Here is a 26,157-nt window from a genome sequence, read left to right as displayed (position 1 = left end):
GCCATCCATTAGGGAGACAATTCAGCCCTCGGGGGCAGAGCAGGGCTTTATAAGAGCCAAAAAAGCAGAGGGAGGAAGAGGAAGAGGGAAAGGGGGGGGGGGGGGGGGGGGGCACATGGAGTCGGATAGAGGGAGAAAAGAAGAAGAAAGCAAGCAGAATAAAAAAAAAGTGATCATCGCAGGGATGGATGGCCACACTTCAAAGGCTAAAGTGATGTGAGGAGTGGCGGGAGTGGGGGGGGGGGGGGGGGGGGGGGGGGGGGGTTGGACAGTGCATCAGGGACATTTGAGTGAACACACACACACACACACACACGCGACTGTTGCAGGTCCCACTCCGGTTTATCTGCAGCGCCGTGTTTGCGCGCCGCGCTCGCCAAGTAAAGAGCGCTGAGAGCCAAAGATAAACCGCCGGCCTTTTTCACGGCTCGCCAGACCACGAAGCACGCCGTCAAACTCGTGTCGGGAAAACACCCGTTGTGACGGGAAGGGCAGTGTTAACGGTCCGTGTCCTAAAATCCTAAAATACACGACGGTGTTTTTGAATTAAAAAAAAAAACAAGACACAAAAAAATACGTAATCATCCTGCACTTTTATGGGACATTTAACAGTCAAACATCTCACGCGAAGCTCCTCTCACACCTCCCCACATCACAACTCTCTTTAAATAAACGTGTTTAATAATGTCTCCTGGGCTTGTGTGAAAGGACGCCGCCGGTGCGTTTAAGCAGCTGATGAAACAGTCAGGATTTTTAGCAGCTTTTGTTTCCGGGAGGCTGGTGGGGGTGAAATCCTGTGACTGACTTGAGCTCAAAAAATAAAAAAAATAAAAAATACGAGAGTCAGAGACGTCCATCACTTCTTGAGCTTGGCGGAGAGTCTCAGGCGCACGGCCCTCAGGTAGACTCTGCTCAGGTCTTCGCCCGCCTCCTGGGCTATCCGCGATATCGTCCTTCCTTCTGAGCCGATCACCATTTTCTACAGAAGTGACAGCGGAAAGACACAGCAACGCTCATTAATTCGTCTGGTTATGCCACAATTTGAGCTGATTTTAGAGCGAAGGTGTCAAACATGGAGGGGAAAACTCGCAGAGAAATAATGAATTAAGTAGTTTTTTTTCCCCAGTAAAAGCTTCTAATTTGTCATCTGGGGCTGCAGTGTTTCAGGAAGTGTGAAGTGTTTAGAGTAGATTTTATACAAAGTGCATCACCTGTAAAAATCTAAACAATGGACTGTAAAAAAAAAAAAAAGTACACTTGCATTCTAAAAACCTTTTAATACGCTTTTTTATATCAAACTTGCCTGAACCCTGTGATGAGACAGTCTTGGCCTGTGAACCTTGAGTTTGGACACTTTGGACAAGACGCTTCAGTGACTCACGACACCACCTTTTGGTATGTAGTGGTATTGCAGGTTAGGGACACTTGATGCATCGCTGGTTAGTACTTTTGTCTGCCACTTCATACAAATAAACCTTTACATCATGAACCTTGTTTAATTTAATTTTAAATCGTTTTTAAATGTTTTAACCTCCAAACTGATGATCTATTTGGACTTTAACAAAGACCTGGGAGGTCTCAGGCAAAACTGTATTGTACTAGCAGATAAAACAGCAAATATTTTAATTGTTTAAGATGTTGAAATGCGTCTTAATCGTGTTCAATATGTGTGACGACAGAGGAAAATGTTGCTGTTGATATAAATGACACAAGTATGTGGACTTATGGGTATATTTCAGCTAATATTTGAGTCTTTTGTTGGGTTTTATTTGTCGATTACACATGTGATTTTAAGACACTAAGAAATAAATGTCACATGCATGTGACATAATGAGTTATAGTATAGAAAACAATGACATTTTGTGTGAAGGCTTGACAGTAAAAAGAGAATAAACACTGAAGAGTTGTAGCGTTTGAGTGCCTGTAGTGCACTTTCATGAAATAACTATTTTTATAACTACATTTGGTAGAAACAAATATATATTTTTGTTGTTTAAATATGGTGAATATGTACAGGAATCATTTTAGATATGCATGGTCTGAGATCAGTGATTGATTCAGTAAAAAAAAAAGTCTGCGCCTCCGTTTTTATCTGCAGGACATATTAAACTTTCAAACTTTAGTGCATTTTTTTTTTTCTCTTCCGCTCCAGCTTGTATTCAAGGTGCAGGACTGTGGCCGTCCATGTGAGCTGTACATCTGCTACATCTCTTTTCCTGTACTGAAGGTGAAATCTGAAGTGCGGCGGCGGCACGGGGAACTTCCTCCCGGAGGTCAGTGGCCGCGAAGCATTTTAGCACCCAAAAGATGTGGCTTCAAATACTCTTCGTCATCAAATATGCATGGGCGGGAGAGAGGCTGCTCAAACATTGATGAGGTGAAAACACACGGCAGAGGGCAATCTGGACGTATGTGGAGGGGGAGAATAACTTCCGAAGCCATCAGGGAGGCTACAGGTGTCACTGAGAGAGAGGGGGAGCGTCGCACTCCTGCTGATGTGTCCCGGAAAAAAAACAAAAAAAACAAAACAAGTCCGGACTCACAAGTGCAGCCAGTAGGATCAAGTCACACGTGGAAGGAAACAAATGGCGGCCACAGTGAGACTAAGACAACGGTACCAGATATTGCATATGAAAGAAGGAAAAACACTCTATTCTCTGTTTTTCATTCCATCACTGGGCGTTTTAGCTGCAGCGATTCGGATTCACTAAAAACCTCGTGCAGATTTGACCTCGTGACGTCACTGGGAAAAAATATCCGAGGCCACATCTTTTACATTTTTTTTTTAGCTGAACATCATTCCTCTGTGGACTTATTTGTCTGATACGGTCACGTTAATTAAAAGTGCATTGTGAGTAAGACACTCACAACAAAAACTTGAAATCGCTCTAATTTCAAGATACTTGATGATTGATTTTCATGACTTGAGAGCTAAAATAATAAAGAATTCAATATAAAAAAAAGGTATTTGAACGTATGTGTAATGAACAGAAGCCGTTATATCTTTGAGGCGACCCTGGATCCTGCACACAGACGAGAGTTTGTCCTCACCGAGTGATGGCGGGCATCGACAGAGACAAGTAATTTAATAAAGTGCACCAAAATAAATAACAACCAGCGAGACAACAGCGTGTTTGGATCTCAGGAAACAGTCCCTCTTACGAGACATCAATGATAGAAAACTCACACGGGTGTGGGCGGGAGCGAGCTTACCATGTGAGAGGGCTTCTTGGTGTAAAGTTTTACAGAAATGTCCAGTTCGCCGTTCTCTCCATCCTGCCACAGCTCGATAGACTGAAAGTAGAGATATCGTGTTATTTGTGTGTGTGTGTGTGTGTGTACAGAAAGTCATAAGATGCTGTCGTCTTGTTAAATCTCAGAATATGAGCTCGCAAACGACATAAAAGCAGAGTCTGTGTGGGCTCAGTCAGTTCGGTCAGTTTCTCCTGACTCCAGAGCGTCGCCGCGTCGGTCACCTGCGTCATGGAGTAGGGCACTTCCTGGGGCAGATACTCCAGAAGCTTCTCCCTGATGATGCTGTTGCAGACGTCCTCTGGACTCTGGTCGGTCAGGACCTCGCTGTGGTACTGCCACTGGCCCGGCTTGGCAGCCTGCAGGAAGTAGCTCTACGGGGGGAAAAAGAAAAACCATCAGACTGAAACTCCCACAAAGACCCTTCTCGATTTCCTCCCAGTGGTTTTGGCACCTTGAGCGAGTCGGTGTCGCTTCTATCCTTACAGGACATCATGAAGACGTCCTTAAAGTGAGGCCAGCCCTGCTGGCTCCTCAGCGCCGCCAGCTGCTCCTTGCTTAGCGCCGAGTCCCACCCGGCGCCGTCCTCGGCCACCGCGTCGCCGGCCGGCGGCTCCGAATCCCTCTCGGGCCTCCTCTCGGCCCACGGCGGCTTGATCACTGGCCTGATCCGGAGCTTGTTCCCGTTGACCACGCCGCACGTCAGCAGTGCCGTGGCGTCCAGCAGCCGGTCCTTGGCGTTCACCAGGTCCACCTGCGAGGCGAATGGAAGAACGTGACGATTCCCCCAGCGAACCGTCCAAATGAGCGCCTGGGGGCGAAGTCATTGGCGCCGTTGTTTACGTGATACTCAAGAGAAATGACACCTTGTTGAGGACGAGGACTGCGGGGATGTTGGGGTGCTGGGCGAGGCACTTCAGCACCTCGAAGTCCAGCCTGCTGCACATCCACCTGTCGGCCACGTCCACCATCACCACCACTGGAGACAGACAGGCCGTTTTTTTTTTTTTTTTTTTTTTTTAAAGAAACGACTCAGTTCTTTGTGTTGAATCGTCTCAAAACACCGCAACGTACTCATATCAGCTTCTTTGACAGTGTTCCACGGATCCACCAGTAAAGACTTTTCCAGCTGGTGTCTGTGAAAACACAGGAACCGTTCAATTTATACAACAATCAAGACGACAAACCAAGACAAAAAATAAGAGACCCGACATGAGAAAAGGCACCTTTTGACCTTTGAAGGGGTGGTCAGACCAGGAGTGTCCAGTAGAATCTACAAACAGCACATACACACACTTATTATGTTTCTTTGTCAACGTATGAAGTGATGAGACGTGTGAGAAATGCGCACTATCTGTGTGTTGTTTTCTGTCAGGACGCCGAGGGCCCGGGATCGTGTCGTGTGCACTTTCTTGGACACTGCAAAGACCTTTATAAAAAAAAAAAAAAAAAGATTGTTGATTTCACAAATTGGACGTCCCTCCTAATCACATAGACATATTATGAATAGAGAGCAATACCTTCCTGCCGAGGAGCTGGTTGGACAATGTAGATTTTCCGGCGTTCGGAGCCCCGATTATGGCCACTTTTAAAATCTTTGCGTCGTCAGGCTGATCTGGATGCTTCAGTAATAAAGACAGATGCTCGCCTGGAAGGACCAAAAAAAGTAGTAATTCAATTAAAAAAAAACTTTTTTTTTTCCCCCAAGGTGTGGATTTTGGAGGTGTGTATTTGGGAGTTACCGCTGTCTGCCGGAACGGAGGCCGGGAGGCGCTGAGCGCCGCCGTCTGCCTCGGCTGCTTTGCCTTTCATCAGTCTGCTGAGAAACGCCTCTGATGTAATAAAACGAGCGGGAGTGACGATAAATCCGCTCCTCCCTCCTCGGCCGCAGGCGACATTTCCTGTAAAGACATCAACACCTCCATCAGCCTGCAGGGGCGGCACGGGAACTGGCGCATTATGCGTCTTTGGCTGGGAACATGACACCGTGTAATGATGCATTCAGATGCTTCCTCTAAAAAAAATATATATATATATATATATATACGTATAAATTCGTTTTTTATAGTCTTCTACTCAACAGAATTTAACCCTACCCTGTGCTGTTTATCACCACAACAACATGATGGGACACTGTAATGTTTTTAATGTGAAATTTTTTGTTACCATTTCGCGGGACTGACAAAAATAACGGTTTCCAGTCATCATGCTTTCACACTTGTGATGTCAGTGAATGTAACGGCGAGAATACCTGCCAGCGAGAATGATGAAACATTTAGATTTATTTCAAAATGAGCTTTGCAAAGCATATAGGGTGTGTATGTGTGTGTGGGGGGGGGGGGGGTTACAACATATTTCAGAGCTTTTTTATGGATGCAAATGAACTTCGCTGTTCTTATATCTTTGAAGCAGAGCAGGATTTGACAGACACCTAAAGAAATGCTTGCGCAGGTGTTGCAGTTAGCATTTGTTCGCCACAGTGAGAACGTCCCTGGTTTCAAGGCTGTTTTGGGGTTTGTGCAGGTTTGAAGTTAGTCCGGTTTCGTCCCAAAGCATGTTTAATGTTAAACTGTGACTCAGAGTGTCTGCGAGGGTGAATGTGAGTGATTTCTTCTGTGTTTTTCATACGACAGACCGGTGAACCGTCCGCGCCTCCAACGCCACACAACCCTGGACAGTATGAAGCAGTGTTGGAAATCTATTAATGTAGGGGTGTAGAAGATGGATGAAGCCAACCATACACTCCTGCCAGCTCCCCCAGCAAAGCGCTCAAACAATGTGGTGTTCAGAGTCTTTTACATCGGATCCATTGCTGTGCTGACAGAGGCTACGCTTATATCTACAGGTATGTTTGATGCAGTCCAGATGCACACAGCAATCTACATAACTCCTCACAACTTTGTTTTGCTAATAAGAGTTTTTACTTTCTACAAATTCTCAGCCTTCATTCCACACCACAATCGCACAAGACGTCCTGAACCAATACTGAGTGCAAGAAAGGATGGATATTAATAAACGTCTATTTTAAAATCTTCTTAAATCAGATCACACATTGTTGCAGTTTTTTTTTTTTACATGAGGCTTTGAATTTTAATGAGTCTCAATAATTACATTTAAAACTAAAAAGGAAGTATTACGCTTTCCTGTAGTACCTCGGTACGAGAACAAAGAGATAAAAAACAACAATACCTTAGCATATGAGAAATAACCACAAACAGAAACACTGTTCATTTTTTTATAAGGCAGTTAAACTAAATACCTGGAAATATAAAATTTTAATGAGAGCACCGACCACAACACCACTGTACAGCCCAATCACTATTACATTCATGAAAAACTGAAAAAAACTGTTTGTAAACCTGACCACAATCACAGATATTTCACCCAGTACAGTCTGATTGTTTTTTCTTTCTTTCAAGAGGATAAACACGACTTAGCAGAGACGTCAAGGCCTACAATTAAAAAAACGACATACAGTTTCCACTAATTGTAAGTATATGAACAATCATTTTAAACTGACTTGGAGGGCACAGCTCTTGTCTCAGATGTGCAGCACATCTGTTTCTTCATCATAGATCGAAGAAGGAGGTAGAACCCTTCGCCTCAGTGTGAGAACCCTCTTGGATCCAATCCAATCCATATTATTCCAGTGGTTGTTTATTTTCTGGGTACTGTAGTTTCCTCTGGTGATTGTGTCTCACCGTGTTTCCCTTGTGATGGACTGATGGCCTGGGCAGGGGGTAATCTGGGTATACAAAGCCATTGTATCCTGTCTTATTTGATATTTAACTTTATTGTCTATTTATTATGTGTGAGCAACGATTAAGGGAATGGCTGTCTTGGGTGTTGCTTCTATTCTATTGTGACTTTTGACTCGGTAAGCGGGGATTAAGAGGTACACGGAAGATGGATGGATGGAAACAGGAAGTTCTAGACAAAGATAAACCCCTGACAGATCAAATTCGGCGATTAGTTTATTGGAGTTGAACAACAGCAGGAGTTTTACTGATAAACGGTCACGAGCCAGGACGCCTCTGTTCGCCTCGAAACTACAGTTTCCAATGCGCACAGGTGACAGGTCAGTAAACCTCAGCGTTACAGAAAAAGGGTGAATTAAACCTTAATAAGCATGATTGGAGGAAGCTTTTGTTAGCAACTGACCCGCGGCGAGGAGCCGTGACGCACTTTCCTGCGGGGCGGACACTGCGAGTCGCCGGGACACGCCGGAGGAGTCTCGGAGGAACCGAGCGCACGCTCGGAGAGCCATGGAGCCCCGCGAACCGGCTGCTTCTGCCCGTTTTACCTGCTAAAACTGCTTTTATCACGCAAATTCCCAGGCGCTGCTTTACTCTCACATTGACAGCAGGGCGGCACCATATTGTTTTGACCAACGAGAAACCGTTTCCGGTTTGAAGAGCGTCCAAGAGGAGGGCGTGTGTAAACTACACTGCCCCCTATCGACTCCTGTGGTAACTGCACCTGCAGGCATCCTGCACCTTACAGAGGATGTCACACCTAAAGGTGATGCATTTCTTTAAGAATTTATTTAAACTTTATGAATTTAGTTCTTGGGTCATTCAGTTGGAAACATGCAGTTTGTGAATCATGTGGCAGTGGCAGCCCAAAGGATAGAGAAGTGGACCCAAGGTTCACCGGTTTAAATCCCTCAACTGTGGGTCCTTAAGCAAGACCCTCAACTTCTCCCTGGGTGCTGCACATCACTGCTTACCAGCTGTGGATTCAATATAAATGTTGCTGTATGTTCAGTATATTTGTGAGAAATATGGCAAATTAAGGAAAATGTATTCATAGTGCAGCAGTCAGACACAAAAAGCAATCCACAGTGCTTTCAATGGAAATAAAGGCAATACATTAAAACATTGCAGTTAAGAAAGGCATAAAAAGAAGAAGAACTAGAGTACGGTAAAAGCTTCATTATGATAAAGGCAATAGAACAAGTAAAATCAATTGCTTATTGTAAATTCTGAGCAAATAATAGTGTTTTAAGGCCTGAGCAGGAAGTTTGTCAGGAGCAGAGGAACTAAAAGCAGATTCATCTTATTTCTTCTGACTCGGGGAACAATAACCTCTTCCTGAAGAGCTTGGGGGCCTGTATGCGTCATATTCTACAAGTATATCCGTCATGTATTTAAGCACAAGACTATAACTAAAGCATTGTCCTTCTTCTGGAAATCAAACCGCTTCCAATAAACTTGAAAACATTGTGCATTGCTTGATAAAAGCATTTTCACCACAGGTTTGCGGTGGTAGTTATTCCACTAAAAACCCAAACAGTTCTTTGAGAACATGTTTTTTTTCAACCTAATGTGTATTTTTGATTTAGGGTCACCAATTAACATGCACAGAACATGCAAACTCCACACAGAACAAATATTTCAGCCTATGATATTCTTGCTATGAGACAAAAGCACTAACAAAGAGCACTACAGTGCAGCCCCACAATCCAATCCGTCTTTATTTATAAAGCACTTTCAAACAACTACGGGGAGCCAAAGTGCTGTACACAAAGTACATAACACAATAAAACAAAAAACTTTTAAAGGCAAATAACATTAAATACATTCTCATAAACAGTGTTAAAAGCCAAGACTTGATTTAATAAAGAGAATAAGACAATGCATGTGTGACGTGCAATGGGGAGTTGTTCCAAAGTCAAAGAGCTGCAAACCAAAATCTCAAATGAAATCTCAGATCCACCATATATATATATTTAAAGAAGCTCTCTTTAGTGTGGACATACCTCGGAGCTTTTAGATCCAGATACCATCCCTGTTTGAGATGTTTTGTCACAAGCAGCTCGTGACTTGATTTACAGCACTTGCACGGTTCCCATACGCACGGTGGTATTGATTTACATTTCCAATGACTTAAGAAAAACTGCACCAGCAGAATAATTGAATAAGTGTCACTGCCTGAATCAAAAATGACAGATCAGGGTCGGAGTGAACACAGAATGATGGCATAAGAGCTGCACGCCACAGATACAAAGAACAAAACAAAAAAAACAAAAAACAGAAGGAGATGGAAGATAATCTTATTTAGTGGAGCTGTGAGAGCGTACGGAGCGGCAATCATTCACGTGAGCTGTCCTGGAATCATTGTGACGTGCAAGAATAACTACCAAGGTAATTTAACATTTACAGTAAAACACAGAGTGACTTCATAACGCCATATGCATGCGTCATTTTCGCAGCAAAACCCTGCGCGGCTCCCCAGAGGACACGCCGGGGTCCCGGTGAGGGAGCCACCTGTGTACGGCAGGTAAGACATCCGGAGACTGGGAATCAGCCGGCAGCGGTCCCAAATCAGCTCATCACAATGCACAAACACATCTGCTGACATGAGCAACTTGCAGTTTAAAATGGATGACAGTGCTCAAAAGAGTCTTTTGGCAGGGGTGATATTCTCTAGATTACTTTGTTGAGGGATGCTGCGCCTATAACCACAAATCAGATTGCTCCGCGCAGACTTCTCCTTCCCCGCTTGTCCCTTGAGTACACAGAACAGAGCTTCATCCCCGAGGGCGCTCAGAGCGCAGTTGTGACAATGTTGCCGAGGATATATTGAGCGTCGGCGCTTAAAGCAATACGCCAACAACAACAACAACAACAAAAAAAAAAAGGGGGGGGGGGGGTTAAAAACACCGCGTGCCGCACTGTCTGCGGGTCCTCGGTGTTAATTCACGATGACTTGATAAGCGTGGAGTCTGTGAGGTCAATCGCCGGACTGAAAAGGACAGCGTTTGTATATTGATAGATGGCTGTAACATGTTGTTTTCACCCCCCGAGTGGCGGAGCCACGCAGAGCAGATGTCTCCCCGTAGTCCATCACACACACGGCTGCTGTTTGTTAGTCCTCCAGGACCCGCTCGGGGTGGAACAAACACCTCCACTGGGGGAGGATGATGAAGGATATCAGGTAGCTCACAATCTGTCATCATCCAACTCTAAAAAGCTCAGCGGCAATGGAGGGGGCAACACAAAAAAAACACGCACACAAAAAATTAAAATTGGAGCTTTTAGTAGACACTTACAGCCAAATTCCAATTGAACCAGAAACCAAAAGGATATTTGAGGATCAGCAATGTTTGAACTTTCTCTCTATCTCTCTCTTTCTCCCTCTCTCTCTCTTAAATTCATTCAAGGCCTCTTCTCCCTCCGGGCTTTCCTCACATGGCCACTTCACGTGGGAGTGTATCAGAGTTCCTTCTATGACTGCATTAACTTTGGCCTTCAGAAAGAGCGCTCTCTCTCACCCCTCTCTCTGACTCTCTCTCTCCCTCTCTCTCTCTAAAAAAAAAAAGACAAAAAGGCTTCGCCTGCAGACCATTTAATCATAAGCTGTAGCCCACTTTGCTATTTGAAGTGCACTTGCCAATGAGATTCAACGTGGTGTGATGGAAAACCTCTCTTCACTGCCGCAATCCAGGGCCCTAATCAATCTTGTTTTCTGTAATTCAAATAGAGCACATTGCATTGATATGGAGGAGGTCAAATCTTCCTGAACATGCAGATTTTTCTTTATTTATTTCTTTATTTTCGAACCAGGTGGAGTCAGTGACAGACTGCCGCACCAAGCCTTTTTTTTTTTTTTTTTTGGCCCCGGCGATCTCTCTTGCTGATTTACTGGCCGGGATTAGACATGCGGTAACTGGCAGCGTCTGCACTAATAAGAAGACCTCGCTCCTCATGAGAAATAACAAGGTTCATGGAATTATAAGCACAAGCCATGGGGCGTGTCAACAGGGAGCAGAGGTGGAGGTGGGAAAAAAAAAACAACAACAAAAAAACAATCTGTCAGTGTTTCAGTGCATCCATCACTCCATCACCGCTGATTGCAGTGAGAGGCGGGACGGCGCGCAGCCGGCTGACTGTCTATAAACCAGCCGCTCCTGAACTTTATCATGCTGAGAACTCCAACACAGACAGGCTATTTGTAAAGGATCCCACAGATTAATGAACGGATGGATGAATTCCCACGTGTGATAAATGAGATGGCGGTGAGATTTAACTGTTACATTTCATGTGACGTCCCCGAAGGTCCCCCAAGGTCCCTCGATTCAGCAATCACCGCTAGGTTCGTCCTTGCTCAGGCTACTTTTTTTTTTTTTTTTTTTTTTTTAAAGAGGTGATTTAGCTCCCAAACTACCCATATAGGTCACACTGATGCTCTGATTGTACAATCTCCCTCTCAGTGGGGGAGATAAAGGGGGGTGGGGGGGGGGGGGCAGAGGAAAAAAAAAACTTTTATTCATTCTAGACTTGCAATCGATGGGACTTGTCTGTGAAGTGGATCAATAATGCCTCCCTTTGAAATCATCAATCACGTCAGTGGTGAATTTAAAAAGCGTAATTAGGAACAGCGTTCTTAAACATCCTGTATTGACATCTTCTTCGGTATGGAGAAAGACACCATTCTGCATCATTAACTTTGTATTATTGCCTGATGGAGCCTGCTGCTGCTACTTCCCCACCTGCTGAACTCGGCGCGCTGTGTGTGATTGGGCTTTCAGACCAAATTCTCCCTTCTTTCACTTGCCGATGGGGGAAGTGAAAGCTTGCAAGGCCCAAATTGGCTGAAGTATTGTAATAAGACCAGTCTGTACTGGAGCTCCGGCCATGGCGTTATCCTTCACAAACGCTTCCTCTCAGACACTGTTTGCGGAGCTGGACGTGCGTAATTTCCCCCTCTAATCGTCTGATTTGATTACTTTAGTGCTGTTTTCTAACGTGACACGACATTGCGTGGCCACGAGGACACGTCCTATCTCTTCCCACAATCTTCACTGTCGTCCATCTGTCTCTCTCTGGTAATAAAAAGGTATCAATACCAGGGGGAGAGGGCAGGTGGGCGATTGTAATGGAGTAATTTATTTTAGTTGTCACAGAAATATAAGTCTTTGATTAGGGAGCTCTACACATCAGGCCGCGCAAATAGAACCTTTCATCAAATCACAGAGCATGTGACACTATTGACCAAGAATTTCATCTTTCTGCAACAAGATTCATTTATATCAAGTGTGTGTAGAGGACAAAGATGCAAAACGCAGCTCAGGTCAGCTGGCGTCCGTGTCGTTGCACACGGTGGATACTTCCACGAAAGGCTTTTTTTAAAGCAGTTTTTGGGGGTGAAACTAAAAGTGTGTGTATGTATATAGAATACAGATTAGACCCGCTCCATGACAACATCACGAGAAGATTGCGAGCTTATCTTTCGGTGCTTTTCACATCCTGCAGATTTTCCATTAGACTCTGAGAAAGAGTGAGAACTCCCGCCGCTCCCCTGGTGATATACAAATGGTTTGCTTTTTGAGGTACGAGTCATTATTACCATTACCTGTGTGTGTGTGAGTGTGTGTGAGAAAAGGTTTACTGTTTGTTCTCATTGAGAGAAAAACACTTTGTATTTACACGAAAAGTGCTATTGATTGGATGATCCAATCTTCCACACACAAGACAAAACCTCACTAAACAAATAAAAAAAAAAATTACATGAATCGATGGCAAGTATTTGGTATTTTGGAGTTCGGCAACAGACAGTACGTTTCATTAACATAATCAATAAAACAGATGAGTGAAGTCTCGGTACTTCATTGCTCCAAAGATTCATTATACCTCCAAAAACAAGCAAAATGGTTTTCAAAGGACAATAATCACACCTTTACACTGATATATGATGTTTATCTATTAGTAAGGTATGTGCAGTTTGATTATTAATGGACTTAACAAAAGATTATTGAGAAAGAAATCCATTTATCTGTTTCCGTGATTTGGGGCACACTTGACCAGCAGAGCAGACCAGAAATATATAACCACAGGATTTACCATTTTGTTTCATTATGATGAGTATGATGCAAGAAATATAAAAGCCTGTGGTAAAGGTTAAAGCACAGGGGCTTCTAAATAATGATAATTCTAAATAAAACATTTTTGAAGAGGAACAGGAAGTCTCAGCAGTGAACCGTTATTCGATTTAGAAATTTAAGAAGTAATATGTTCACATATTCGAGTTCAAATGTAAAAGTAAAAAGTCATCAAAAAATAAATATACGGAACTAAAATACAGAATATATACTTAGAAAATTCGTCTGTTTTTCTGAATTTATGAGATAATTATCTCAGAATTATGAGATAATTATAATTTTTTTATAATCTTTTTTCTCATAATTATGAGATAATTTTGTCATTAATTTAGAAAAACAGAGTCGATTTTTATTTTTTCACGCGAATGGAATACACTTCCGTAGTTCGTCCGCTCGTTAAAACATCGCGCAGAACTATTTCGCGCACGAGCCAATGAGCTGCGCTCGTGCCTGTCCCTTTAACGCTCCGCGCGTCCTGCGCAGTCTGGCACGGCCCCGGCACTGCGCATGCGCCGGAAGTTGCTGCCGCAGACAGCAGCAGTGATTCGGCAGCGCAGGGCAACGGGAGAAAATCTGTCCGTTTTAAACCATGGCGACGCACTAAAAAACGATGCCTTTCGCAGATGTGAACGGAGAGTAAGTAGCCGCGTCTTCATATTGCGCCCGCCGCCCGGCCCGTCGCGTGGCATCCCGTGAAACCGCGGCGGGGAAGAGCAACGGGGGAAGGTGGAGGAGGCAACAATGGGACTGTGTATGTTCCAGTCTGGAAGGCTAGGTTAGCTAGCCGGGAGGCTGAGCGGTCAGCTGGCGCTCCAGGCTGCCGGGATGCAGCCTCACGGCGGCTCCGGTGTCTCTCTGCTCGCCTGGATATCCGCTCCAGAATCAGATGCACTCGTCGCGAGCGACCGCTTTTTGTCAACGCGGGCTCAGATTCTGGTGTGAACTGAACTGGATGGAAGTGGTTAGCTCCTTTTTTTTTTTTCTGCTTCCAATATTTTTACATTGTGACACCCAGAGAGGAGCCACTAAAGATAGTTTCCCTCTGTCGGATAATGAGTCGGATCATCTGTGGATAGTTTCAGGTAATATTGCAAGTTTCTGGAGTGATCTGGTAATAGATTAAGTTGAGCATGAAGGGAGTGTGCGTTTAACACTTATTAAAAAAGCTGTGGTTAAGTTTGCCTGTTTTATATATATATATATATATATGTGATTATTAGTAGGTCGTCGCCTCCAGTGGCTGTGCAGATGTTGTGTGCGCCTGCAGACAGCGCCTCCTCTCCTCCTCCTCCTCCTCCTCTCGGAGGAGGAAAAGTGTTTCCACCTGCGGCAGCAAGTGTTAAAGGTGATAACAAAAGGTTGACGTCACCGGGCTCGTCCTGATCCTGATCCTGCCGCACACCCTCGACCACCGGGGAGGAGGTGCAGGAGGAGTGGATCCAGAGCAGGAGTAGAGCGCCCTTTTTTTTTTTTTTTTTATATAATTTTTTCTATTTTTTAATGGCTCATGTCTGGAAGGAAAAGGTCCATCTCTGATCAAATTTCGGGTATCCTAAGGGCGCACTTAACTAATGGGATCCTATCGATGTCCCCCCCCCCCTCTCCTCCTCCTCCTCAGCCTGATCTTTACACGGCGGAATGTTAATGCTGCCACAGCCTGTCCGTTTTGTCTCTGCCCGCTCCCAGCCAGTCTTTATTGTAGCAATCGCTCTATAATGTCATGGAGCTTGACGGATCTTTTATTAAAAAAAAAGCACCCTGCAGTAAAAGCTATGGGAGTTACCTGTTCCCCCTCCTGCACATGGTAAGAGGATAAAACTGTGAAATGTTTTTTTTTTTTTTTTCCTCTTTCTTCTCACTATGATAAAGGTGTGACTGTTTAGTTTCTCTGTGCTTACTCAGGCAAGAGCCTGACATCACTTGCCCGAAAGTGCAGTTTTGCAATGTAGCTTTCTTCCTCTACATTTTCCAAAGAGCAGATAATTAAATTTCAGCCCTTGTTGTCTGGGAAACTCGGGCCCCGAGACTTTTGTGCAATTATCGAGGAGAAGAAACCCTCTTTGCATTGGGGTGCTACGTTTGTCAGCACAATGAAGATTAATTAGGTTTTAGCAAGACATTACTGTAAGGCCTCTCCTCATTTGTAATAAGCAGTTCACCTCTAATGGCAGCGGCTTGACAGGATACCTCGACGGGCGAGATTGAAAAGGTTTCAAAGGCGGGCGATCCCTTTTTTTCCCCGATGTGCTCGTGATGTGGCCGGAAGCTTGACACCATAGCTGTGAAATCACCGTGCGCTTGCACACGTGCATGCCGTTACTGTTTAAGTCTGGCGGTGGCTCGTGTTTGTTCTTAGTTATAAAAGCTGCAGATAAGTCCCGGGGGGGAGCACCTGGTTCATTTGCTCGTGTCATGCTGGTCAGCGTCGGAGAAGATTACAGCGTTCCACCAAATTGAAACGCCACTTGAACGTATGTGTTAATTAGATCTGTGCCTGGCTTTTTCAGAGCGTCTCCCCTCCCCTTGCCCGTGAGTCATGTGCTGACTCTTTGACCTGTCACACAAATCCTCAGCCTTCGCCGAGGACAGACGGACAGAAAAGCAACTTTGCCCTGCTTCAGTTTTCTTTCACTCGGCCCGCCACTGACTAAATACATCTTGGACATATTGATCCTCAGTGTGGGCAGAGGGGAGGTGATTTCCTCTAAAATACTCGCGTGGCATCTTGGTTGACGTAGCCTCTCGGCGTACCGTTGCCTCTCGACCGGCGGTGTGGAACGCGTGGCCGGCTGGCCAGAACTGGCCCATCGGAGTGTCCGTTCCGGTCCGTGGGACGACTTTGCGAAGTGTCGAACTTACAAAGCAAACCTACATTTTTCCAAAAAGGAATAACAGTTTCTAATTTATTCACTGTGGCTGTCTGTGTTAAAGAAAGTGTTGCAGACATTAGCAGCAGTTGAAGGTACCTCTTTGAAATCATGTTAGCATTGAAGTCATACTGCGATGGTTGATTAAAATAAAACATGAACGCTGATAGAAGCAAGATGTCACAACTTGAATAATGTGCAGTAAAACAAAGGCAAACTTTAGAGTTATTTAAGTTCTTGCGTCACCATTTCGTTAGACTTAAGATATTATCGAGCTGTACGTGGCCCGCAGCGTACACGGTGAATGCAGTGCACATCCGCACGGTTTTCAGGCTAGCATTCCCACCGAATCAGACGTACGTCTGGCGAGGAGATCGCCGAGTGACGATCGGGCCTCACGGAGCAGAATCGGTTTCTGCAAGCCCCCTTTAACTAAAGCCCCCCGATGCTTTGTGTTGTCGGGAGGTTTTTCCACATTACAGCCGAACCGTCTGATTCTCGACGTTGCGCTCGTTTCAGACTACGGTAATAAGAGGATAACATCAAAGCTCTGCTTTATTTCTCACAGACTTCAGAACAAGACTATGAATAACAGATCAGAAGGTATAAAGAGTGAACCAGAGAACTTGAGCAGCTTTTATGTTTCAGCTGTTGTTGGGATTCACAGGGAGCTCATTAAAATACATTGATTAGTAACAGTCCTGATTCTGTGATTGTTGACTGTGAAATCACTCGGCTAACCAACATATTTTTGATGCGATGATTTTCCGTGCTGGAATGAGCCACTTGGCTGATGCTCATTTTGGTTTATTCAAAGCCAGTGATTTGATGTAGCGTTTTAGAGATGGTACTTGAATTGGATATGTGTAACCGTTTGCTCTCCCCAGTGCAACAAATTTGTCCCTTTCATATTCCAGCAGGGGCCTGTGTATGTTAAATCCCTGGCAGGTGTTTCCAGTGGATTTTTTTTTTAATGTGCTATAGCGGGTTTTTATTTTCGTCACCCGATCATTTCAGATGAGCGGCATTCATGGAATATCATCCATTTGCTAAATGAGGATGCCCTTTTCACTGCCCCCTCCCTGCCTGGGGAGCCGGCGTGGCAGAGATTTTCCCAGGTACTGACAATCAGCCAGCCGGCATCCACCTCCCGGGTCCCTCCGGTCACCGGCGCAGCTGGCGGCCCACACTCGCCCACTCGTCCACCCACCGCGCCACAGAACTTTCTGCCGTGCCCACCCGGTGTCTTCCTCAGCTGGAACGACTTGTGTTTTCAGACTGGGAACAGATGTGCGGTAGACCCTCTTGCGCGGACCGGCGGAGTCAGGGGACCCGGCGTGGAGTTCAGACGTGGGTCGGGCCGGGGAGCGGAGGACCGGGGATATGCGATACAGCCAGATCAGGTGTTTAGGACACGACGCTCCTCGTGGATACCTCTGTGAAAGAAAGCTGCAGGGCCGAGGCTGCGGGTCAGCTGCTAGATGGGATTTAGCCTGATTCATGTGGGTTGTTTTATTTTGTGCAACAATGACTGCCGGCGATAGGCCTAGTTTTAGGACACTTTGTGTCTTTGTTCGCTGCCTTTTTGTGTGTTTTTGCGAGCGTGGATTTTGCATGCTTGCACCGGCAGGTCCAATTAGAGGAAAAGAAAGCGCTGGTCGTGCTGGGAAGTTTGTGTCATCGGCTTACCTGAGGGCTAAAAGCCAGGCGGTGACGTCACCAACCCCAGGACCAAAGGGCTTTCTGGAAATTGTTATGTCTTCGCCCTGAGGGTAATCATAGCAGAATCTAAGCCTCCCGGTGACATTCGCTGCAATAACAGCCGCCGGTGCAGCAGGACGAGCGGGGCTCGGTCGAGGACGGCGTCTGTGTGATCAGGCTTGTCAGAGGCGCCGCAGATGACAGGGCTGTTTATCCACCTCCATCTCACAGGGGCAGCAGAAGAACGGGGCAAACACTGTTATCTGTTCATGGCGTGAGATAAGGTCGTCTCAATCAGATCACTGACCCTCCGCTGACACTCTCCACCCCCCCACCCTCCCGCACCCGCAATACCAGGCGCTCAGTAACAAGAGGTTGCCAGGCAATTCCCATATCGCTTTGGAGTAATCCTAATAGATGCCATTAGCATGTCCGCGGTTATTGCCGCAGTTTTCCGATACCCATGCCAACTGTACATATCGGGGGCATCATTAGCCACCAATGGAGAGGCCGTGAGGCTGACCCGGTCTGTGGGGGTCACAAAGAATGCCACAACAAAGCGCCAGTAAAGCTGTAGGGGATATCAAGTAGAGGGGATAAAGGGAGCGCGGGCTCAAAGTGTCATAGTTGGCGCAGACATTAGATAACGCTAAGCTACGAGAGGATTAGAGAGTGAGGAGATGTAAAATGCTGTCGGCTAATTGGGCTTTATTTTTACTATTTCAGAGGGTTCATTAGAGACTAAATTGGTGAAGTATTTCAGCTCTGGATGCTTTTTATTTCTGTCTTTTTTGTGTGTGTGTGTGACGAGCTGTACCACCTGAATTGCAGGTTATTTAAAAAAAAAAAAAAAAAAATCTTATCACTGAACACAAGTCCATGTGTTTTGTTGACACAATTAAAAAAAAAACAAACTTCAATTTCCTCCATCTTCTGTGTCGTTGGTAGCGTATGCTCTCCGCCTTGACTGTTTGGCTTTGTGTGCTGTCGGTTATACAAAAAAAGAAAAACAATTTCCACCCCCCCCCCCCCTCACTTTGTAATCTTTCCCGGCACACAGTAACCTGAAGGATGGCTTTCAGGGTGACAGTGACGGAGCAGCGAACGCCTCTGAAGGCCTGACAAAGCAGTCGGAGGCTCTGAGGCTCGGCGCGAGCGTTCAGATCAGAGCCGAGGAGGGATGGAGGCAGTGCTGCGGGAGGGAGCGGTCAGTGCACAGCACTTTGCCATGACCCTCCTCAGTTTTTTTATCATCCTTTACCACTTCTCCAGGCCTCGGTGTGTGTGGGTGTGTGTTTTTTTTTTTTTCTTCCCCTGCGTGCGTGCAGCAGCTCCGGCGAGCGGAGAGCAACGCTTTAGAATGGGGTCCTTTTATAACCTCCTAACCCTCTGGTCCTGTTTGCAGCCATTGTTGGCCACAGTGAATGGTATCTCCGTGCCTTGAAAAGTAACCAGATGACATTCTTCCTGTTTTTCAAAAGGGCCCGGGGTTCTGTTGTGAAAAGCGGCTGAAAGGATAGGCGAAGACTGTGACCTTCAGAGGCTAATCTCTGGCATGTCATTCAGTGTCTGTTTGAAGCAAATGCAGACCTTTCTTCCTGATAGCAATTCAAACAACGGCAGAAATTCCGTGTAGGTTTTTTTTTCAGCTGCTACATTGGAATAAACAGTCAAGTTCGTGTTTTTTTTTTTTCTCTTCTTGTTAATATTTTGGAGCTTCTCGATGAAGGAACCAGAGGCTGTTTCGTAGCAGCTGAACTGAATCGTTATTCCAGACAGGCAGTGTGTCTGACACCTACATTGTCCAAACAGTCTCTCCAGCCTGTGACTGAGCCCTCTGTACACAGACCTGTGGCATCGGCAGCCCCCCACCCCACCCCACCCCACCCCACCCCTCCCACCTTCATTCTGCATGCTGAAATACCACCGCGGCTGTGAAAGCTGTGGTGGATGAGATGCACTTAGTGAGACAGTAAACATCGGCGCGGCTTTCAAACTAGCTTGCGTTGTTTATGTCTCCTCCTCCTCCTCCGGTGTATTTGCCGTCTTCAGCTGGTTCCGCGCTTCCTGGAATGTGCAGAGATGCAGTTGTCACTCTGTGGGGGGATGTTTGGGCTGTAATCACGGTTCATAGTTCAGCCCTGCAGTCGCGACTCGACCGGGCAACAATCGCACAGGAGCCGCGTCGTCCTCCTGAGCGGCAACGCCACGCTTGACACCGCCGCTCTCTTTACAGGCATTTAATTATGAACGCCGCTCTTTGCACAATGGAGGCATGTTCCTTTTTTTGTTTGTTTGTTTGTTTGTTTTTGGTTTTTTTCTTGCTCATGAAGAGGTTTAAAACTTGCTATTTAAACTTTGAACCGCAACTATTGCGTTCCTGATGACACTTGAAGAGCAGCGGCCTTCGCTGCATAATACTGTGTCGCCACATAGTTGTAAAGTTTCATCCAGCATAATGTCTCTCAAAAACCCCTTAACCAGATGCTTTTAGCGCACGCCGCGAACGAGGTTTCAACCATGAATGTTTTCAAGGGGATATTTTTTTTTTTTTTTGTTGCTTTTCAGCAAAATACAAGCTGTCGGCATTGAGGTGTCTTTGTGCTCGTTTAAACGATCTCTGAGAGCTGGCCAGAGAATGGAATATGTCGCCGGCGCTTTCTGTGTCAGAGCTCTGCCACCTGTATGGGGTTAAGATTGGGGTCAGACCTCTTGCAGGAGTCTCTTGTCTCCACCCCCTCCCCTTTTTTTTTTCCAGAAGCTTGCAGTGCCGGGGACTGACACAGAAAAGAAAAGCCGTCAGGTTTTTAAGACCTCCTTTGTCAGCCATCTTTCAACAATAAATGATTGGCATATCGCCTGCCATTTCCCCCTTTTGTTTGCAGCCGTCGAGAGCAAAATAATGAAGGTGACCATTACGTGCGATGTGTTTTGCAGTGTGTGTGTGTGTGTGTGTGTGTGTGTGTGTGTGTGGTGTGTGTGTGTGTGTGTGTGTGTGTGTGTGTGTGTGTGTGTGTGTGTGCGCGCGCATTAAAAGGCGAGGCTGTTTACAAAGGAAGCATTGGATTAGAAAAGGAAAATGTCAACTTTTATCATGCAACCGCACAACCATTTTGCATTAGTCAGAAAATATCCCCCGAAGTAGTGTAACATCCGCAGAATGTGATTGAGATAGAGGAGGGAGGGGGGGGGGGGGGGGGGGGTCGGGTGGGAGCAAAGGAAGAAGGGTGGGCCACACTTCTGAAAAGCATACTTGAAAGTACTCAAGTGTAAAGAGTCCTGAGGCAGGTCATGTTGCCGTGTGACAGTGAAGCATTCGTCTTGCTGTGTGTGTGTGTGTGTGTGTGTGTGTGTGTGACGTCCCAGGGTCTAATTGCGAGGGTTTGCCTTCTCTGCGTGTCAGCTTTCTGTAATTAATAGCCGGTAGCCTCGTCACCCCCATCAAGGGACCAGGTGCTGCTGAGATCTGCCCTGGCATGGGACGAGAGCGGATCCGCCAGTCGACGGGTTTTCGCTGTGATCGGTGGGGGTGACCCAAAAAAAAAAAACTGCATACAGATGCCTCCATCGACATCATTCTCACTATGCGAGTCAGATGTGTACATGTAAACACTTAGTCCCAGACCCAAAACAAAGAGTTGGATTTTAATGGTGCACAGCGGATGGAAAGCTTGCTGTTAAAGGATATGGTTCATTTAGTCTACTTTGTGTCAAGCGCCATTGTACTCGTGTCCTGTGCTGTTTAGCGGGGCTCGCGGCTCTGACAGATTGCCATCCCGATGGGGAGATTTACCCAGCCAGCACTGCCAATGGCACTGACACCATCATTAGGCTTTGATCAGCTGCAGTCTGCAAGGGGGGAAAGAAGAGAGAGTAATATTCTTGATCTAATTACTAGGAGACATTTCAGGCAGTGTAATGTGTGATTTAACCTCTTGTCAGAGGCTATAAAAGGAAGCTGGGTTAATCTTCCTGGCAACCTCTTTTTTTTTTTTTTCTTCCTTTTTACACAGGGGAGGGTGCCTTTAAATTTCCTTTTTCCCATGAAGCCAGTAAAAAAAAAAAAAACTCTGCACGTCACAGTGGTATGCTAACACACACCACTGCTGGCTTTCTACTTGAAATCTCTTAAGGCAAAGGCTCCAATGACCTTTTGAATGTAAGACACAGCTGGTTCACAGGAACTCATGTGCTATATGCATTTAAAGAGTTGGCAAGTAGAACAAAAAAGATGTCCTTTTGACTTCTGTGCGCTTCCTCCAAATGGATTGTTTGCATCCTGCTTTGTTTTTTTTCCCTCTCTCTGTCTCTCTGTCTCTCTCTCTCTCATTCTTTCTCTCCTTTTTTCTTTCTCCGCCTCACCACCACCACCCACACGCTGCAGCAGCGATGAGTGCAGGGGGACTTGATTGAACAAATAGATTGTAAGTGGAATCGAGGGGTTTGGGTTAATCAGTCAAACATAGTTAAACAATTCTTTGGACATGAAGGGATTAGTCTTGCCTGCGTTGAGCTCATCAGAGCCCCCCCCCCTCCCAGCGCCGGCGGAGCTTTTAGGGCCAAGGGCCACGGCCTCTCTGGCTCCATGAAGAACCACACACGCACCCCTCAGCATGCTCCATTGCCTCTGAATGCCCCGCCACTCTCCCTTCCCTTTTGTTACCGAGTACAATCGGAATGATGGATTAGCAAATTAAATGCAGACCTTTCTATTCATGGCCGTTCCCGCTCGTAGGCTCTCTCCCTCTCACCGGCGCTATCGCAGACCTACTTCAAAATGGTTACCGGGTCCACCGTGTGGCCGCTAATTCTTCATGAAAGTATCCTTTTACCCTTTAACGCCCCTGTCAAACAAAAAAAAAGAAAAGTTGAGTGAGTCTTTTTTTTTTTTTTTAAATATAAAAGCTTTTGGTATCGTGCTTTTACAGGATGACTTCATGTACATTTTCCTTTTTTTAAAAATCTATTTTGTTTTTACTGCTCGCTGATCACTGATGGGAAGCGCTACTCTGGTATGATGTGCCGGCAAAAGCCGAAGTGCACAGCTGCAGCCGTAGTCTCGGAGCCTGCAGTAAATTAACTGTGTCACCGTTATTTCCACGTTCCCTGCGAGCGGAGCGCCGACCCTGCTGACCCGCCGAGAAAGACTGTGCTTCTTCAAATATCATCATGCTCGTTCGCCATTTCAATTCACAGCGTAATTGGCGCCGGTCGCTAAGATAACTAGCTTCGCCAAGCTCACGTGCATCGACATTTCTTGCCGTCGCATGTGATGTACTCTACTATGCTTTTCATCCTTAGGGGGATCATAAGGGCTTCTGGGTCATCCCGTTAGGTTTGGCGGAGAAATATTGAATATTGCAGAGTTTAGTTGAGTTGGGCTCAAATCCCACTGAAGGGTTGCATCAGGAAGGGCTTCTCCAGCGGACAAACAAGCGGTTCACTGTCGTACCCAGCAGGTCGCGGCTCCGACACACGATCCCCGAGTTGACTCAACACGGAGGGATTGATCCATCTGTGATTATAAAAATCCGGATTTTTCTGCAAGGACAGACCACCAATCAGCCAAAAAACTGTAATCTGATGTTTCAGCCGCAGCTCATTGTGCATTCGTCTGCGCAGCAAAAATCCGTTGAGCAAAACAAGCAAGCAGATTGATCAATAATCGTCAATGAAGATGTTGAAGTCTATTCAAGTAGGAGAAAACTTCAGTCTCTTCCCCCAGCGGTAAAGAATAACTAGAGTTAAACTGTGTATCCTCTCTCTTCTTTAGCTTCTGTTGTTGCTGTAAAACTTTAGTTCTTCTTTTTGCAGACTTTAAATAGTTTGTTTCCAAAAACCTTTCTTGAAGTCATTTAGAGCTGTGAGGTATGATGGTTCGCATTGAGCTACAATTAAAAACTGGCTTTGTGAGCTTCTGTATTCTCTCAATTTACGTGTGGATTGAACTCGACGTTCTGTGCTTACACATTTGAAGATGCGATGGATTGATATCATGCGTTCTAACTCCATTTCCATTATTTGAGGAAATTTATGACAAGCGTAGCTTCGAGGAGACTCTTGGTGAAGAGTTACGTAGACTAGTATTGCAGGTTGGCATCACCCAGACCTCCATAATATGAGATTGCCACAATGCAATATTGTTGAGAAAAAAGTTTCTCCTTTTTTTTTTTTTTTTTTTCAAATTTTTTTCCACAAAAGAAAACATTTTCCTAAATTGTTCTTTTCGGTTAATGGTTGCTCTTATAGTACAGCGTTCACAAATGTAGCATGCACCAGACATATTGGTGTGGAGTAATGTTTTAATTATTTATTTATGTTTTTACGCCACTTTGCTAATTGAGATATCCAGACTTTGAAATGTACAGTATGTCCTTTATTTATATGTAAGAGCAGGAGATCAAATTTAGAGTTGAGTGCTTAAGTCCCAGGTTTTTTTTTTTTTTTTGTTCATTTCCCACCTATCAGACTGCACGGTCCTCTGCCATCTGTACTCCCTCTGGCCCACAGTCCCTCCTCCGGTGCCGGGGGTTTGGGGGGGGGGGGGGCTGTTGTGCTCTCTGCAGACCCCAATTAGCAGGACAAGCAGGCCCACTGAAGGTCACTCCGAGAGCTTCAGTGTGAGAAAAGAGAGGAGGGCCGTGCTCCTCAGCGGCGACTCTGACAGAGCTCTCAGCTGGTCCTCTGGAGTTTTCGCACAATAACCACACTTTCTTGACCTCGGCGGCAGTTTGCAAATTCTCCATATTTGCATTGCAGAGTGTCGGCCAGAAAAAAGGAAACGGCGGAGGTTTTTTGGGTTTGTTTTTTTTTTTTGCAAAAGGTCAAGTGTTGTCGGCGGATTGTCATAGTATACTGTGACCATATCTGAGGGATCCATTTGTCATTAGCTCCAAAGTCCCCTACTTCATCAGCCTGTGTCTGGTGTCGCCTATCTTGGCCTGATTGATGGCTCTGTCCTTATTGCAGGGAACCCGGGGGTCGATGGCTAAAAATTTGCTGCTGGGTGCATTAATGCCGTGTTCAATCGCACAGACCTTTGAGCATGCCTCATCAGTCTTGAATCATTGGACGGCCACATGAGATCCGTATGAGGGGAAATGATGCAATAGAGCCACAAGGCCGGGGGGTGGGGGGTGGGGGGCTCAGGGATCTTACCTCTCATATCCGTATGTTATTGGGTGGATTATATTCAAACAAGGATCAGACCATCATCAAGTTCTGATTAAATGATTCCCGGTGAAACATCTTGTGTAGGAATAAAGATCTGGCATCAGTGAACTCGTTCAAATTAAAAAAAACTTTTTAGCTGTTTCATATAATAGAAATCTGTATACTTGGTTTATATTGGTTTTATGTAGGTTATGTATGGAGTTTTTGCTCAAGCATTTTTGTTCTCTTACTTTTTTGTCCTCTTTTTATATGAAATTAATCCAAATGAGCACTCTTCTGTCAGATATTACAAATTAGATTAACACCAGTGCCTAAAAAAAAATAGCAAGGCACGTATTGCCATAGAAAATCTTGACATTATTTAATCTCATCGCGTATCGCTTTAATATTTCTGAAGTCTAAATTCTGAGCTGAGCCTACTTTCGGTGGACTTTTGGCTCTCTTGGTTTGGTGTTGCAGTGTTCGTAAGAGTCCAGCACCTGTGTGGGAGGGAAAACTCGGGCGCCATGACAACACCGACATACAGAGTGTGTGCGAGGCAGACAGGCAGACAGACGGAGGGTCCTGTCAGCCTGGGAGGGCCAGATGTTCCCATGCAGACACAGAGGTGAGATGTTTGCCATGCCGAGCCAGTGTTTGCCCGACTCTCCACAGAGTCACCGCCTTGGCTGCCTGCTCCCCCCCCGAGCCGCCGCCGCTGCCGTGTGCTGGGAGCGCAGCTCGGGTCGGAGAGGCGCTCGCGTATACGCAGGAGACGGAGGCGAGACCGCAAATGTCTTGTGTGTCGCCAGGGGCAAGAGGAGCCCATCTCACACAGCCCCGTCCAGCCAGTACAGGGAAAAGAAGAAAAAGAAAATAGCTCTTTTTTTTTTTTTCTCCACTCGTATATGAGGAGGGCTCATTTTGGTCTCGCTGGAGGCCAGACTGAATGTCAGAGCTGCCATGGAGGCAGCTGACCTTACCAACCTTCTACAGACACCACATGCACTTGGATTAGCCCGTACTCAACAACACAAACAGCAGGCTTTAGGTTTGGCACGTTGGAATGGTCTCTTGCCTCGCAAGTGTCACCGTCAGACCCGTCAGCTCTCCCGTTTTACCCCGGAGACGCAGCGCTGCCATAAAATAGAAAAACGATGCCCGTCACCGTACATTTTGAGAGCGGCATTAAGAAATTAAACTGTAGATCACATACCGGAGTTAAACGCACAACCAGGCATTCGCAAGCGGTCTTTTTTAAAGGTCAGTTTTCAGAAATGATTGAGTTATTAAAGCGTTCGA

At 45.7% G+C, this 26,157-nt stretch overlaps 2 protein-coding genes across 2 annotated transcripts in view; one reads left to right on the top strand and one right to left on the bottom strand.

Moving 5' to 3' along the window:
• Positions 1–592: 592 nt before the first annotated feature.
• eral1 (Era-like 12S mitochondrial rRNA chaperone 1) lies at positions 593–7,621 on the bottom strand. Its single transcript, XM_080508348.1, has 11 exons — positions 7,414–7,621; positions 4,995–5,153; positions 4,773–4,900; positions 4,604–4,681; positions 4,479–4,525; positions 4,327–4,388; positions 4,119–4,231; positions 3,707–4,006; positions 3,477–3,626; positions 3,214–3,294; positions 593–979 (listed from the first exon to the last, which is right to left on the bottom strand). The coding sequence occupies exons 1-11, from the start codon at positions 7,517–7,519 to the stop codon at positions 857–859; spliced, it is 1,347 nt and encodes a 448-aa protein (XP_080364474.1). The 5' UTR covers positions 7,520–7,621; the 3' UTR covers positions 593–856.
• A 6,031-nt stretch (positions 7,622–13,652) lies between these two features.
• The window catches only part of fam222ba (family with sequence similarity 222 member Ba), a 31,686-nt gene continuing 19,181 nt past the window's right edge, over positions 13,653–26,157 (top strand). The window contains exon 1 of the mRNA XM_080508393.1: positions 13,653–13,771. The gene's annotated coding sequence lies outside the window, so the exon portion shown is untranslated. The remainder of the gene's footprint in view (positions 13,772–26,157) is intronic.

This window comes from Blennius ocellaris, assembly GCF_963422515.1.
Source record: "Blennius ocellaris genome assembly, chromosome: 14".
Classification (NCBI taxonomy): Eukaryota; Metazoa; Chordata; class Actinopteri; order Blenniiformes; family Blenniidae; genus Blennius; species Blennius ocellaris.
The sequence above is the reverse complement of the archived record's forward strand: the minus strand, read 5'-3'. Positions and strand labels throughout refer to the sequence as shown.

Coding starts and splice junctions, on each gene's coding strand:
- eral1 (XM_080508348.1), bottom strand. CDS start 7,519: ATGGCTCTCCGAGCGTGCGCTCGGTTCCTCCGAGACTCCTCCGGCGTG. Junction 3,295..3,476: donor TGCCCTACTCCATGACGCAG/GTGACCGACGCG, acceptor CTCTACTTTCAG/TCTATCGAGCTGTGGCAGGA. Junction 980..3,213: donor CCAAGAAGCCCTCTCACATG/GTAAGCTCGCTC, acceptor TCACTTCTGTAG/AAAATGGTGATCGGCTCAGA.